Source organism: Prunus mume, linkage group LG3, assembly GCF_029339155.1.
Source record: "Prunus mume cultivar Tortuosa linkage group LG3, ASM2933915v1, whole genome shotgun sequence".
Lineage (NCBI taxonomy): Eukaryota > Viridiplantae > Streptophyta > Magnoliopsida > Rosales > Rosaceae > Prunus > Prunus mume.
The window spans coordinates 17,970,328-17,986,553 of NC_142700.1; the positions used below are offsets into that span (position 1 = coordinate 17,970,328).

Genomic DNA, 16,226 nt, shown 5'->3' on the forward strand with positions numbered 1-16,226 from the left:
CAAAATCCAAGTGCATTGTGATTTATGATGCACTGTGAAACAAGAAGCTATTACCCTCCATTTGCTTTTCGAAGCTGCAAATAGTTATGGATCAAGCTATAGTGGATAATACAAATTTTCTTTATTAAGGTTTAGTTTCTGTCTAGCCCGAAACATATCGTAAAGAAGTGTACACATAATAATACACCATAGCAAGCCCAACAACCATCTCTCTCAAAAACTCAAAAATCCAATCAACATAACGACATCAATTCTTGGGAATGACCTTATTTTTAAAATTAATTCTGAGGAACGACCTAAAAGTGACTAAAACGAAATCTCATAATAAGCCAAATCAGAGAGGCACGGGTTCAATAAAAAGTGAAGCAACACTATCTTTCATCACTTTCCCAACATGTGTGTAGCCATCCTCCCCTTTGTAAAGGAGATCAACCACTCTTGTTAGATTCAGAACACGCATGAGGACAGGCATTGGCACATCAGTTGGTCTAAGGAACTCCTCGTTGATATCCTTCCACAAATCTTTAACCTGTTTGTTAAAAATATCAAGCACCTCTTGCTCTGGCACCCCATATTGCTTCATGTAACATTCAATACTAGAAGCAACATGCTCTCTCTCTTTCTCAAACTGCAAAAATAAATCCAAAATACAAATTTAGTTATCTTACCTAATTCTGATTTGTACCAAGGTAAGAACATCTTATTATACGTACCTCGTATCCACTAAGGTCATCCATGAGCCTAAAAATGATATTTGAAGCTCTAAGAATTCTAGGATCATTCAACAACCACTCAAAAGCTTCCTTCGTTACAATATCTCCCATGCCAACCAGAGATGTAATTGAAAGCAAGGTGTTACCAACACAAGCTGTTGCTACACTCATATACTCTTCCATGCTTGGAATGTAGTCTTTGTGCAACCATTGGGCCTCAGCGAAGTAGTTCCGGGCTTGAGCTTTAACCTATGCCATTTGTTAAAAGCATTGAAAAGTAAAGTGAGTTGGGACCGTTGAAAAAATCCCATGGAACAAACTCAAAATAGATTAACAGCAAATAAAGTTGTGCATTTGCATTACGTACAGCTTCTTTTGCATAGTAAACTCGGTATGATCTTCCTTCTTTTGCCATCTCCTCCTCAATTTCGTCGTAAACATTCAAGAGGGTATGGTAAAATACTTGCATATAGTCTGGGAGTTCATCCATACAATTGATATCCCACCTGAAAATTGCATAAACCACATTCATCTTAGGATATACACACAGGTAGTAGTTATGCAACAAATAAATCAGTTTCAAATTAATTAGAAAGCAGATAATATATTTTTTCCAATTAACCTTTCAATTGCTCCAGTAAAGATCACGAGTTCTTCGTATGTGCCAAATGCATCGTAGATATCATCCAAAACTGATACCAGGGCAATCACTTTTGTAAGAATTTTTCTTGTTGCAATATAATGCGGTTCGAAATAGACTCCAACTATCCAAAAGTACAGCTCCACGATCCTATCTCTTGCAAAAGGAAGCTTCTTTTCAAAGTCCAGTTCTTTCCACCACCTATAATTAATTGACAATATTAAGTGTATAGGGTGTACTAATTGCAAACTATTTTATGTTTACATGATTCAAAGACTTACCTAGTAATCTCACTGAGCTCCTTCTTGTGTAAAGATTGAACGAGATTGAAATCTAACTTTGCAAGTTTCAATATAGCTTCACTATGTGAAGCATCATCCTGATAGATTGACATGTAACCCCTGGCACATACCCTCTCCAGACCCTTCCGCAGAGGTCTCTCTAAGGCTTGAGTTATCTGTAAAGCCAGTGGATTTCTTGCGTCCGTTGTTTCTGCCGACTCAAGGTGAGTGGTGGTGAAAACAAGAGCCTCTTCTAGTATGTCTTCTTCATGCTTCCTTAGATGTGCTGCTTCATAAAAGCTTAGCATCGCAGGAACATCAGCAGTTAAGCTCTCCTTGAAGTTACCATTTTTATCTTTGAACTTGTTGAATATATCTGGTTTATTGTCAGAAAAAATGGGCACATATATGAGACATGGAATAATATTATAGCCAAGAGCCACTCACATCACATTCCACACATTTAATTAATTTCTTCACCCCTACCGCAAGAAACATTGAATCCATGTTGTCTTAGTAGCCGAAAACCAAGAGCAACAGTGTAGAGATCACCACCATCATAGTCATGATATGAAACGTGCACACGTTGCAAGGCTTCTTCGATTTCTCTTTCGAAATGGTAAGCCACGCCAAGGCGCTGGACTGCATCAATTAGCTTGAGATGATGTGAAAAGTCACCTGCACTTGTTGTGAATACTTCCTTCCTCACAGCTACTTTCAGTTGGTCCACTTGCTGTCGCATATGGCCATAAGTTATCTGCTACAACACAACACAACAAATTAAATTAGCAACAAATTAAATTTGAAAAGAATAAAATGCATATAAATAATTTGAATAACATTACAATGTTTTTTTCATCATAATTGAGGAACCGATCTCCCCAAATGCTTGGGTGATAATTTGCTGTCTGCCGAACAATTTCTGGCTCAGCACTGTGTGCTACTTGAGCTGCTATTGGGAAAGACATGGTTTGCTTTGTACTGAAATATTGCCCATACGATTATGCATATATAGGCAAAATCCACATCATTCACTCTAATTAAGATATAATTTCCATGTCGTGGCCGGTTAAGTGGGATGTCTTTCTTTTCCCTTTTCTTTTTGTCACGTACTATTTAGGCCATTGGCTCAATTTAGAGCATATGTTTAACATGTGTTCAATTTAGAGCATACGTTTGAGCATAGATATGTTTAACATGTGTTTGATCCGATTTAAGTATTAGATATGATCCTGAGAAACGAGCTTATCAGCCAAAAATACTTAAGTATCCAGCGTGACAAACGTCATGTTCACAAATACTACTACCTCTACCGATTGCATTAATATCTCCGGGGATGATTGTTTAACATACTTATAAAACGAAAAATACTTGGCTTTTTTTTTTTTTTTTGGAGAAAGTATGGGATTACATTCATAATTCAGCCAAAAAAGTCATTAGTCACAAAGGCCAATACAAACTAGACACAAAATGACCATTATAATAATAGAGCAATCTAACATCAAAATTAAGACAATCTAGCGTGCCTCCACTAACGAACATGTAGGATAAAATAAACTCTGGCATAGGCATCCCAACTAAGATTGCAAACTCATAATAACAGTGGCTTCGTCCCCCTTCAAATGGAAAACGGCTCTAACAATGTTTTTTGGAAGAGAGGGGACTAGAATACCCAATGCATACTAGATGTAGACTTAATGCAATGTCGGACCATTTTTTAGCATCAACAAATTAGTTTTCTATTTTTTTTTTAATTAAAGATGAAGTTTTTACTATTTTGCCCTTAATATATTAAATTGTGGTTGTTTAGCAAATTGGGTAACCAAGGGGCGTTTTAAATGTGTTTGGATGTTAACGCCGTTTGAGGTCTTCGCCTTTATATATAGAATAATGTTATTCTTACCACATTTGTATGCCGCATCTTTATATTATCTTATAGAGATTTTCTATTTAAACCTCACACTTCTCTTAGTTCACCCCATGTTCTAAGTTCACCCCAACTTTTAATTTAAATTTTCACAATTTCTAAGTAAACCCCATTATCTTCCCAAACTACCCTTAAATACACTCCAAGCTAAAAAAATAAGAAATAAAAGATATTTTCTATTTAAACCCCACAAAGAAGGACCACTGTTCTTTTTTGCTGTTGGTTTGGCGCTTTACATAGTTTTATTAAATAGCAGCTCTATCAGCGACTTCCAACTAATGAGACAGTAATCCCAAAGGACCTCCATCCTGTATTCTTTCTGTTTGTTGCAGCACCAAGTGTAGCTTCCATGGCATGGGCAAAAATCCAAGGCTCCTTTGATTACAGTTCACGGATTGCTTACTTCATTGCCTTGTTCCTTTATCTCTCACTGGCAAGTATAACCTGAACTAAGTTGCATTACTACTTAAGAACTGGCTTGGTGTTATCGCTAATTGTTCTTTTAACGTTTTTCCTGATTGCACAGGTAGTCCGGGTTAACTTTTTCCGAGGATTTAAGTACGATATCACTTTCATTTCTCTGATGAATCTACGTTTGTAGTTTTGTACAGGAATATTTTTCTGACATTCAGTTAGATTTGGTTCTATAGGTTTTCTATGGCATGGTGGGTATATACTTTTCCAATGACTGGTGCTGCCAGTGTAACCATCAGGTACTCAAATGAAGTCACAAATGTGGTAACAAAAGCTCTGGCTGTTACACTCTCTCTCATTGCCACAATCACAGTCATTGCTCTTTTCATAACAACCATCTTGCATGGCTTGGTGCTCGGAAACCTCTTCCCCAATGACATTGCAACTGTCATCAGTGACAGAAAGCCAAAGCAAATAATGTGATGCAATGCAATGGGATGAATGAAAGCTACAGGTTTAGAGAATTCCATGAATATCAGTCAAGCAATGGAAAAGGAGGAGAGTGTTCGTGGGCTGTTCACAAAAACAGCGGCATCCAAAACAGGGTATGTATGTAGGCCTTTCTGTTCTTGCAAATATTGACATCCGTAATTAGGATCTTCCCTCCCTGCTGTGATGGCTGCCTACACTGACATTCGTTCCTTCTCTACTGAATCAAACAATCAAACCCAAATTGACTTGGACTTCTTGATTAGGACCCCCCCTGCCCTTTCTCTTTGTAGAAAACAAGGTCTCTTTGTAGAAAACAAGGTCTCTTTGTAGTAGTCTGGCATAGGATGTAGAAGAGTTTGTATTTTTTTTGAAACTTAATTTGAAGAGTTGTGGGGTGTGTGGGGTGTGTGGAGTGTGTGTATAGATGTACTATGATTAAGTATTAAGTTTGATGACTTTTTTTGTCATTTTACACAATAATAAAATTTATAACTTAATGATTTAAGTATTGGGGTGAACTTAGAGAAGTATGGGGTTTAAATAGAAAAAATCTATCTTATATGGCAGCTGAGGTGGACAGTCACATCAATTAAAATTATTTAATATTTTCTTTTATGATTTATTCAAGTATTTATTTTTCTAATTGTCTTAATTAAAATACACCTCATTGATTTAATTGATGTGACATATGATATGAACATATGACATCATGTGGTATAAAAATGTTATAAATGTAGCATTACTCATTTATATATAGATCTCATAAAATAATTTTTGGGGCCATCCTCGATGTGGAGCACTAGGCGATTATACTTCCGGGCTAATAACAAGGCCGGCTCTGAACAGATACCATCTCTGCATGGTACTTAATTGTGAAAGGTATTTGATTCTGGTTAGTTGGGATAAGCCGGTTCCTTATTATGTTTTATTATTTTGTATCTTATTTTCTATTGTTCGCAATAAAAACCTCTTGACTTTTTGTTACTTTAAAATTAAAGCATTTTAATTCAAAATAATTTATCACACTAATAGGGTGTTAGAGCATCCACAATGATGCTCTCTATTTCTTACCTAAAATTTAGCTAAAAATATAAGAAAGCTATTTTAGGAGCTCTCTAAAAAAGTTCAACTTCAACCATACTCCATAATTTGGAGAGTCATAAATACTATAACTATTTTTTGATTGGTCCATCTATATTAAAAAATAAAATAAAAAATAGTTAGCATTAAATAAATGTTTGAAATACTCATTAAATAAATCAGCATTAAATTATAAGGAGCCACTAGGAGTCTTTTCTCTCTCCTCAAATTTAGGAGCTCCTAGAGGACTCCCTATTTTAGGAGGTGGATAGGGAGCATAGTTGGAGTTGCATTTTTATAATTCCTCCCTAAAATTTGTCTAAGGAGGTCGTTTAGGGAGCCCATTGTAGATGCTCTTAGTTGGATTGGCTCTAACCATTGTGATGTGCTCTCAAATGGACTAGAATTCAAGACACTACGAGTTTTCCTCCCACCTTCCTAACTTTGGCAATAATAATAATAATAATTTTTATAAAAAAAAATTGTTGGAATGATTTAAAATAATTGAGAATAAAAAGTTCATAACATTACAACATTAGCAGTTGTAACACGAGCTTGTAGGGCTCCAGCACTGTTGGATAATTCAACACAAAACATGCATCCAGTGTCGTTATCATGAAAGGTCCAGCTGTTCATCATGAATCATGAAACTTCTGGATGCGCAGGATCATATAATATTATCTGTCAATTTTGGTAAGATCGTGTTGAAGATCGGCTTCCTCTATTTGGATGATTAAATATTCCAAAAGCTACATTACTTATCAAGACGCTCCCAATCTATCAATTTTATCACTCGTTTTGGATTTCACACGTTAACTATCTGCCCATCATTGGCTTCATGGGCCAACTAATGGTAAGATCTTATCTTTGAAAAGATCAACTTGCTCTGGTCACCAACTATATATGTTTTTTTCCTTTGTCATGGATGGTCATCAACAGTCGTTTGAAAAAGGTGAAAATAATTTAAAACTTCATGGGGTATTTGTGTAAGTTTCAAAATTTCAATGGAGTTTATGAAAACACTGAAAACTTCATAAAATGTTAGTGTAAATAACTCGCAGATATATCTCATCGGATGACCATTCTATTTAGTTCAAGAGATGAGATTGATTATCAAAACTAAAAAAATAAGAAGATTAGTACACAATACTAGCTAGATTGAAGTATTTTTATTGTTTTAATGAAACTAATTTGGGAACAAAGTTTTTTGTTTTGTCATAAACAAGTTTTATTAATGTAGAAAGCCAAAATTAAGGCTTAAGTAACAAGCCACTTCCCATAAACCTTAAATTTGAGGGAGTATAGGGAATCAAATAACATAATATTCACTACCATAGAACGCGTGGAGATAAATAAGGGATATGGGACTTGAAGTCAAAGTGTTCAATACCTATAAAAGGTCAACTAATCCCCCAGCATAAAGGAATAGAGGTATGACATTATTCTGACTCCACTGCAATATTCCTAAACAAACACTAACTTGAGCGTCGGAGTATTTTCTTGTAGGTAGCCCTTCATTCCTCATTGATGGCAATTGAAATAGTATCCAGCTTCTCAACATGAAATACAAGATTACTTGTTAAATAACCGGAAATTTCATGCTCCGACATACACCAAAATGAACTCAAAAACACAAAAAAGGCATAAAACTCACTACAACCTGGCACACAAACCAACACAGCTACACACAAAAGATCCACAAATCTGTCCGCCAAAACAGAGACCGAGTAAAACTGGAAGGGAAATGGAAAGGAATGGACATGATCAGTCGAAGGCTACCGACAGTATTGTTATTATTTTATTTTGGGGTATTTTATTATAAATCTCTGTTATTATTGTATTCCTTTTATATGGATCTCTGTCAGCAACAGCAATGGTATTAAAAGGAGTCCACTTTTCTTCTTCGTCTTCTTCCTTTTACAAGTTTTACAACTTTGAATTCTTTTAAATTCAATATTTGTAAATTAATTTGGTTATGCTATCGCCACCCAAATTCTTATATCCATACCCATATTTTTTTTAAATCTAATCACTAGTCATATTCCTATGTGAGACTACAAGGACCAATTAAATTTAAGCGTATTGTTTGTATCTTTCTGTTATTTGCAAGAGCCTTTTGTGGAGCCATTTTTTTGTATCTTTCTTTTATTAATGAAATTAATTGTTGCAGCTAGTGGTGCATTCAGGATTCTGTGGCCAAGGAGTGATAGTGTAAAAGTTCCGAAATTTTTCTACAAAGAAATAATACTAAAAAAATAGAAAGCCAGTACTTCCATTTATAATTCATGACAAAACCAATAATACAAGTTACAATTGTCCACGATGAGTTTTTATATTTTGAAAATATTGCATTATAGTTTCACGATCAATACAAACAAAAACATCTCTCTCAATGTAAACAATCAAGCTATCATTCAAACAATTAAGCAACGGCAAGAAGAGCTAGTTGAAGTTGATGAACAAAATAATAAACATTAAATGCACATGGTTGTTCTCTCAAAATCTTTGTTTTAAGGTCATTGAACTCATCTCTCATAGTACTAGCTCCATCATAACCTTGTCATCGTAGCTTGGAAAAGCTCAAATTCTCGGAGGAAAAAAAATTCATTAATGGCTTCATTTAGTGCACTTGAAGTAGTGTCGATTACATGTTGAACCCCTACAAACCTTTCAATTATTTGTCCTTTGTCATTCACATAATGGAACACCATCGTCATTTGCTCCTTTATTGAAACATCACGTGCTTTATCCATCATTATTGAAAAATATCTATCTTTTACATCACTGAAGATAAGACAAATGGTTTTTTTGGCACAAGAATTGACAAGATCTTTTTGAATTGAAGGAGCTATTAACTTTAGATTTCCCGAAGCATTTTCCAACACAACGGCCTTAACTTTTTCATCATGATCCGCAAGAAATTGCAAGAGCTCTAAATAATTCCCCTTATTACTTGAAATGACACTTTCATCATGACCACAAAAAGAAAGACATTGTCGCAACAAATACCTAGTACACTTGAGTTATGCATTCAAGCAAGTGCAATATGCCGTACGAGCTTGGTTTGTTTGCTTGATCACAATTGTTTCAATATGTGTGATTTGATGCATCAAATTGTAAGCAACTTGTCTAGTTTGGTTGTGAACACTACCAACCGGTCCAACATGAAGGTTAAATCTTTCTTTCCCCTTCTTCCAATTATTAAATCAAATCCTAGTGAATGCGTCACCACCTACTTGATCAAAATTAGGTTTAAAGTGATAACAATGAAGCCAAAACGCAGCATCTTTAGCTATACTATATTCCAACAAATTAAACACATCAAACCATTGAGCAATGAAGCATTTATTAATTCCTGATTAATTAATTTGTGGGAATCTATGACTTCTAGGTTGACAAGGTCTCTTTTTGTACAAGGTCTCTTTTTGTAGATATGCTCTTCAGATCTCATCTCGAATATTAGGACTACAATCCATCATTTGAGTTCTTAGTCCAAGGTCTGCCTGAGGATTAGCCAATATTTCATCTACTTCATTGGTCTTGCATTTGAACTACCCAAATTAGACGGAGAAGGACGATCCATTGATAATTTTCTTTTAAAGAATCATTCCATAAATCTACACATCAATTAATTCAATCAATCATTAATTTTTATCCAAATTATCATATGAATATGAAAATGTCAATAACCCGACACTTTTTTCGTTAGGAATAGTAATAATATTCAATATACCATACAAGTTACATCAAATATGGTATGTTTTTTAGTGGGCTCATTAAAATATTCCCAAAGAAAACCCAATAGGATAAAACTTTACTTGTGAATCATAAGTCGTACAAGATCACATCAACCATATCCAGCTAGAATTACAGCAATATAGAGTAACGCACGTCTCTCTCGCGTTAAAAACTTGTGGTGCATGGCGGATGTAGCTTGTTATTATATTGATTTAACTCATGTATTGAAGAGGAAAGTACCATCATCATCGATTCATCACTATGCTAGCTTTAAAAGAGGCAAAAAAATGCTAAACATCTGCTCTAAATCCAGCCAATGGCCCAATATGTTAAGTGAGAAAAAAGTTAGAAGGAAAAAGATAAAGGTTTTTTAGTTAAATACCGAATTCTACACCTAGTCCTATTACAAAACCCTATACCATTTAAGCTTTATAAACATACCCAAAAATCAACAATTATATATATTTTTAATTTAATTAATAAGATGATATACCTTTATTACCCTTTTTAGCATTAAATTAGTTGTGGATCTCATTTAAATTAGAATGCAGAGAACATAAAAATTCTCTCTCCCCTTCAAATCCTCATCTCTCCTTTGTTCTCTCCCTTCTTCCCTCTCTCTGCCTTCAAAGTAAACCAAACAGTCTCAGAGCCATGGACCAACACAAGACCAACGAAACTTTAAAACTATTCTATAGCTATGGTAGAAAAATCCTCCCTCGTCACACCGACGACAATCTCCGTTACGTCGGTGACCTCACACGTGTTCTTGCAGCCGATGCCTCCATTTCCTTTGCAGGTTTGTTCCATCTGCTTCAATCTGTTATTTTCCTTTTGATTTTTGCTTAATTTACTTGAATTTCGACGCGATTTCAGTTTCATGTGGCTACTTTGTAGATTTGAGGTGTCATTTGCCGAACAAAGGTGTTCAGAATGTAGACATCGGTGGTGATTGCGAGAAGAACGAAGATGAAGACGATTTCTCTTTCGCCTGCACCAACCCCAACGGATAGCCGATGTATTCCAAATGGCTAGATTTGTCATGTGTTCACGATTTTCAACCTGGATCTCCTGTTTGCTGATGCCGCCGATGACAATTGTTCCAGAGCCAAAGGGATACCGCTTCGTCTTCCTCTCACGGCTGCCATTGAAGAAGCTCCTCTTTGAAGAGCTGGATACGCCGACCTCAGGAACGTCTTTTTACAACTTAGGAGGTGGACTCGATCCTGATCCATGAGATCAACTAGCTTTTGAGTTTAATCATCAACACCTCTACAACAATAAGGAGATCGTTCTCCGTGAGCTCATTAGTAACGCCTCTGATGTACGTATTTTCACCATTTATTCTTATGATGATTTCTTATTTCAGTACTTTCTAGTCTTTATTGTATGAATCGTTGTGTTTTCTGTTTGTGTTTGGCTTGTGACTGTTTTAAATTCAACGACTTACCTTGTATGGCTTAGGTTAGAGATCTGAATATGTAAACTTTTATGTTGTGGTTTATGATCGTTTCAATATGGAAGGAAACTAATTTATTTGTTCTTTAGTCGTGATAGGCATATTTGTTTTGGTTGATGTTTAGCCAATACATTACAAAGAGGATGTATCCTTTCCTCCATACATAGGACTGTTCCCTGTAATATTAACCAAATTCAGTTTCCCTACTATTGCCTCTATGATTGACCAAAGCCTATCTGTTAGGTACAACATATGTTTTAATTCATTTAGTTTTGATGTTGTCGAATGATCCAAAGAACACAGATAGATACATAATTTTTTTAATTTCATAATAGTCCAATGATCTAAGTCTTCGGATACTCATAACCTTGCACTTACAACAAGAGTTAGACTTTCATCTTTGTATTTACAAATTTTATCTTGATTTCAGATTGCTTAGACTTGTTGGTCAATATTAGGTTTTACACAGAGAGGTAACATAGCGAAGCAAGCAGCATTTAAAATGTAATAAATGATTAATCATGTTTTGTATTCATTGACTTGAAGCATGTCTTGCTTAGGACACATTGGTTAAGTCATGCACAAATAGACCACTATCTTACCCCTAACTACTACAATGCTTAGCCAACAAACTACGACCCAACCAAGAGACCAAACATTATACGTTATACATCATTTCAAGCTGCTTGCTAAGAGTCTTATAAAAGTTTAACCGAAAAATTGGGTGAGTTACATATGTTTTGCTAAACATCTATTTCAGGAAATTGGGTTGCTGATAAAATGTGTCAATATTCACAAATTCCTCATTTTCAGAGTTAGAAAATGAGAAAGTTGGTTTATTTATTGTACTAATTTTGTGCAATTGTTTTTGCTTCTGAGTTGTAGCTGAAAGAGAGCTTGCTTTTTTTGTCTTGCAAGTTTGTAATGGAATTGCAGCTGAATTTAATGGTCAGGCTTTGATATCATTTTGGTCTTCTGTTATTTTGGTGAAGAGAGAAATTATCATTTTGAACTCATTCTAAGTGTGTCGTGTGATTGAATTTATTCATTTCTCTGTGCTTTGATGTGGCATTTGCAGCAAGTCAATTTTGGCTTTTTGGGTGGTTGTGGATCTAATATATGACTCTTGTAAATTGCAACAACTTGGTAAGTTGATTTGTAGTATACAATTTGTTGATTTGTAAGTGGTATGAACAGTTGTTAACTTCCAGTTTGTGGTATCAACAGTTGTTACCCTGCAACTGAGTTGATTTATATGACATAGTATTAATAGTGTACTTCTATGACAAAGTATTAACAGATTTTCAATAACAAAGCATGCTTTATATTTTGCTCTATATATAGTTGTGCACTTGAAGTTTATGATATGCAAAATGTGATTTTTACTGGGAAGATAGTTCTATAACATAATATTAACAATGTACTTCTGTGACATAACATTAACAATGTTTTTTTTTTCTTGTAAAGGTATTTCCTTTTGCCTTCGCGATTGTATCTGGTAAAACTGTGGACAATTGGAGGTGGCTGCAAATTATATCGGATGTCTTGCTAGGCTTTTTTGGGTATTTTTGAGTTTTTGTATGAAATGGTATTAACAATGTTTTTCTATGAAATTATATTAAGGGAGGTTTACTATTATACCCAATATAGGAGTCCAAATTATAAAATATATATAAAAAAAATCCTATATGAAATGGACTTTAGAAATAACACCAAAAGCCCATTTGTAATATAACAAAAAGACTTTTAACTTCCTTTAAATTGCAAAATTGCCATTGGTTTCTTAATACATACCCAACCCCAAAACCTCACAAAAAGCCCAAAAGACTCAATATGGCATCAAAGTAATTTAATAATTAAAATTAAATTCAATAGATCCAGCTATCATTTTTTGGGCTTTTTTGGGGGTATGTTTATAAAAACTAAATTGTGTAGGGTTTATTTATAGTTTTATTTATAATATATGACTAAATATCGCTTATATTAATAATGTTTTTTTTCCTATGAAATTGTATTAACAATGTACTTCTATGACATGTATTTCTCTGATATGTTATTAACAATGTATTTCTCTTATTTGTTATTAACAATCTACTTTTATGACATGGTATTAATAATGTATTTTATGACATGGTATTAACAATGAAATTTTGTGACATGGTATTAACAATGTACTTCTATGACATGGTTTGTGGAGGTTTGATGGAGAATGAAGGGTCATGGGGACAGACCCTTGGTTTTGGTGATTTTTTATTTTATTTTTAAAGTTTGGATTTTTTCAAAAAAAAAAATCTAGGATGGGCTTGCTCGGCTTGTTTTGGGTTTTTTTGGGAATTTTGTGTTGGGCTTGTTTTAAGTTAATAAATGGCAAAAATGTAATTTATAGGAACTTCAATACTAATTTCATTTGTAGTAAATGATTTTTAGGTATGTTTCTAAACTGCATTCCATGTAGGGTTTTTTTTATTATAATTAAAGCCCCTGTTTTGGGTATATTACTAAAGCTCCCAAAAGATAATATATAACCTCGCACTCAGAAAAGGGAGAGCCCTAGCCGTGGAAATTATTGCTTTGAAAATTATTATATGGTTTATATGAATCTATCTTCTGCTATTCACGATTCTATTCTTGCCTTGCAATAATCTTATATCCCAACCCTTGCCTATATATACATGAGTCTACCATCAATGTGTTTCATAGTTTCATAGCAAAGCTCGAAGAGTATAGAAAACAGTACTAATAAGTGCCGTCTGATTTTTATCTACCAAAGAAAAAACAGCAAAACATGTCTATCCAAGTTTGTGCAGCAGCCCACTCTAAGCCTGAAATTATTCGTCGGACGGAAAATTTCCCACCAAACATTTGGGGAGATCGGTTCATGAACTATGATTTCCAAGACATTGTAATCTCATGCAAATTATATATTCATGTTTATTTTTCTCAAAAAAAAAATATATATATTCAAAAGTGTTTTCCTTATTTAATTAATTGCTGGCCGCAGATAACAAATGCCCGGAACCGAGAAGAAGTTGAGGAGCTGAGAGAAGTAGTTAGGAGGCAAGTATTCACAACTAGTGCAGGTGACTTTTCACATCAGCTCAAGTTGATTGATGCAATCCAACGCCTTGGTTTGGCATACCATTCTGAAAGTGAAATTGAAGAAGCGTTAGAGCGTATGCATGCTGCATTTCCTGACCATGACTTTAGTGATGATGGAGATCTATACGACGTTGCTCTTGGTTTCCGGCTACTAAGACAACATGGATATAAGGTTTCATGTGGTAAGTTAATCAACAAATTATCATGTAGTGGAGTGTAATGTGACTGATTTTGGCCAACTAATGCCTGTTCATTTTTATGACAATCAAGCAGATGTGTTCAACAAGTTCAAAGACGAAAATGGCAGCTTCAAGGAATGCCTAATTGTCGATGTTCCAGGGATGCTAAGCCTTTATGAAGCCGGGCATCTAGGCATACAGGAGAAGAAATACTAGATGAAGCTCTTGCTTTCACCACCACTCACCTTGACTCTGCTGCAAAAGCTCATGGAAACTACTAACATGCAGAACAAATCACTCAAGCCTTGGAGAGACCTTTGCGAAAAGATCTAGAGAGGGTATGTGCCAGGCATTACATGTCAATCTACCAAGATGAAGCTTCACACAATGAAGCTTTGTTGAAACTTGCGAAGTTAGATTTCAATTAGTTCTGATAATTAAAATACAAGAGTGTCCCTGAAGTTAGTTTATTTGAGGGATGTCTCAATGGACACTCTATATATATAAATACAAGTTAGAGAAACCAATCTAGAAACAATATGGCAGTTTGGATCGAGCCGGTTTATAAGCCTAAACAATTTTTTTTTTAAATTAAAAAAAAACGGTTACTTAGGCCCAAGTTTGGAAGGCTGTAGGAAGGAATTATTTGTACATATTACCTCAGAATTTATCATACATACTAGAAAAAGAAATTAATTAACTAAATGATTAATTTCTGGCCATGTAACAATGTTAATCGTGGCTAGCTCAAAACATATCAGGCTTACTGCTTCTCTAGCATAGTGACGACTGTGATATAAATCTCCCTCTTCTCCAAACTTTTCTTCAATTTCAGTGTAGAAATCCAACATTGCTTGACAACAGAATTTCATGTACTCTGGTAGGTTGTCCATGGCTAAGATATCCCACCTGATGATAAAAATAAGTTAATAAGACTTGTGTCAAACTGATGATCATTATTCAGTATTTAGCTAAAACTTTTTGCAATAATTAAATTTAAAAAAAATTAATTCGGTTTATATGGATTTCAATAAACCTTTCCACGTCTTCAGCAAAGAGCTCTAGTTCATCAGAGGTGCCATACACATCATAGATGTCATCAATGATGGTTATCAAAGCAATAACTTCGGCCAATATCATCCTAGCAAAGTAATATATTCAGGCTAAAAGTAAACTCCCGAAGCCCCAAAGTAGCTCTCAACTATTCTGTCTCTTGCAAAGGGCAGCTTGTTTACAAAGTCCAAGTCCTTCCACAACCTGAATAAATATCAATTAATTACAATTAATAATCATTAATTTTGAATTAATTAGCATTTCACTTAATGTAGTTAATTAACCTTGTAATTTCACTTAGTTCTTTCTGATGGACTTGCTGCACAAGGTTAAAATCCAGCTTTGCCAAAGTTAATTAGGAGAGTTTCATTTTGTGAGTGGCCTTCCTCCTCATAGATGGACAAGTAAATCCTTGCTTCCAGCCTTGTGAAGCCCTTCCAGAATGGTTGGTACAAGGCATGAGTTACTTGTTTAGCAAGTGAGGGGCTTAAACGCTGCGTTTCAACCGCTGTAGTTAGATTTGTGGTGGTGAAGGCAAACGCCTCATCTAGTAATGCATCCTAAGATGTGTGGCTTCGTACAAGCTTAGCAGCCCTACTACATACCTCAGCACATGCATTAATAATAAGATTAGAGGAAGAAATTAAAATTAATTAATCTAGCTAGAATTATAAAACAAACGTGTGACCGCAGACTAACCGCATGAAACCTTATTACCTTGTTGCCTAAGCAACTGGAATCGGAGAGACAAACAATATCTATTCTTTTCAGCAATACTAACAATCTCTAACGTATCCAAAAAATTTCCTTGCAGGGGTCAACATCTAAGAGGTTAAAAAAAACTACACAAAAAAAAACTCATAAAAATGAAACGATAATTTATAATTCATAATTAATAGAAAAACCACAGTACAATTGTCCATGACGAGTTCTCAAATTTTCTTGCAACTCACTTCTTTCGAACTACCCAACACATCTCTTGAAATACCCATATCTCTCGAACTTGAACTATCCACATTATCCGAACTAGAAATAGTTGATGAGAACTTTCTCTTAAAGTATCGTTCCATAAACTATATTGATAGAAATAATCAATAAAACATACAAACAAAGAAATACAATCTATTCAAAAATCCTTAATTTTTCCATAC

The 16,226-nt window shown here is 34.7% G+C and overlaps 3 protein-coding genes and 1 pseudogene across 4 annotated transcripts; 2 read left to right on the forward strand and 2 right to left on the reverse strand.

Annotated features, from left to right (window-relative positions):
- On the reverse strand, nucleotides 1-2,639 carry LOC148918951 ((-)-alpha-pinene synthase-like). Of its 2 annotated transcripts, none has more exons than XM_089049357.1 (7): nucleotides 2,480-2,639; nucleotides 2,121-2,394; nucleotides 1,635-2,010; nucleotides 1,336-1,554; nucleotides 1,081-1,219; nucleotides 714-962; nucleotides 1-628 (listed from the first exon to the last, which is right to left on the reverse strand). In XM_089049357.1, the coding sequence occupies exons 1-7, from the start codon at nucleotides 2,600-2,602 to the stop codon at nucleotides 335-337; spliced, it is 1,674 nt and encodes a 557-aa protein (XP_088905483.1). In that variant the 5' UTR covers nucleotides 2,603-2,639; the 3' UTR covers nucleotides 1-334. The 2 variants fall into 2 exon arrangements, with proteins under 2 accessions (XP_088905483.1, XP_088905484.1); XM_089049358.1 differs by having other exon boundaries at nucleotides 2,121-2,391; nucleotides 2,480-2,637.
- A 221-nt stretch (nucleotides 2,640-2,860) lies between these two features.
- On the forward strand, nucleotides 2,861-4,531 carry LOC148918952 (S-type anion channel SLAH2-like). The gene is given in 5 exon segments (XM_089048744.1): nucleotides 2,861-2,900; nucleotides 3,760-3,815; nucleotides 3,818-3,998; nucleotides 4,092-4,119; nucleotides 4,212-4,531. Coding segments are annotated over 5 exon segments (552 nt in total). The 3' UTR covers nucleotides 4,459-4,531.
- An 8,998-nt stretch (nucleotides 4,532-13,529) lies between these two features.
- LOC148918953 ((-)-alpha-pinene synthase-like) lies at nucleotides 13,530-14,238 on the forward strand. The gene is made up of 3 exons (XM_089048746.1): nucleotides 13,530-13,646; nucleotides 13,746-14,025; nucleotides 14,117-14,238. Exons 1-3 carry the CDS (start codon nucleotides 13,530-13,532, stop codon nucleotides 14,236-14,238), a joined length of 519 nt encoding a protein of 172 aa, XP_088904872.1.
- A 476-nt stretch (nucleotides 14,239-14,714) lies between these two features.
- On the reverse strand, nucleotides 14,715-15,694 carry LOC148918954 ((-)-germacrene D synthase-like; annotated as a pseudogene).
- Between the last annotated feature and the right edge of the window lie 532 nt (nucleotides 15,695-16,226).

Coding starts and splice junctions, on each gene's coding strand:
- LOC148918951 (XM_089049357.1), bottom strand. CDS start 2,602: ATGTCTTTCCCAATAGCAGCTCAAGTAGCACACAGTGCTGAGCCAGAA. Junction 2,395..2,479: donor ATTATGATGAAAAAAACATT/GTAATGTTATTC, acceptor GTTGTGTTGTAG/CAGATAACTTATGGCCATAT. Junction 1,220..1,335: donor TTTACTGGAGCAATTGAAAG/GTTAATTGGAAA, acceptor TGCAATTTTCAG/GTGGGATATCAATTGTATGG.
- LOC148918953 (XM_089048746.1), top strand. CDS start 13,530: ATGTCTATCCAAGTTTGTGCAGCAGCCCACTCTAAGCCTGAAATTATT. Junction 13,647..13,745: donor ACTATGATTTCCAAGACATT/GTAATCTCATGC, acceptor TGCTGGCCGCAG/ATAACAAATGCCCGGAACCG. Junction 14,026..14,116: donor TGGATATAAGGTTTCATGTG/GTAAGTTAATCA, acceptor ACAATCAAGCAG/ATGTGTTCAACAAGTTCAAA.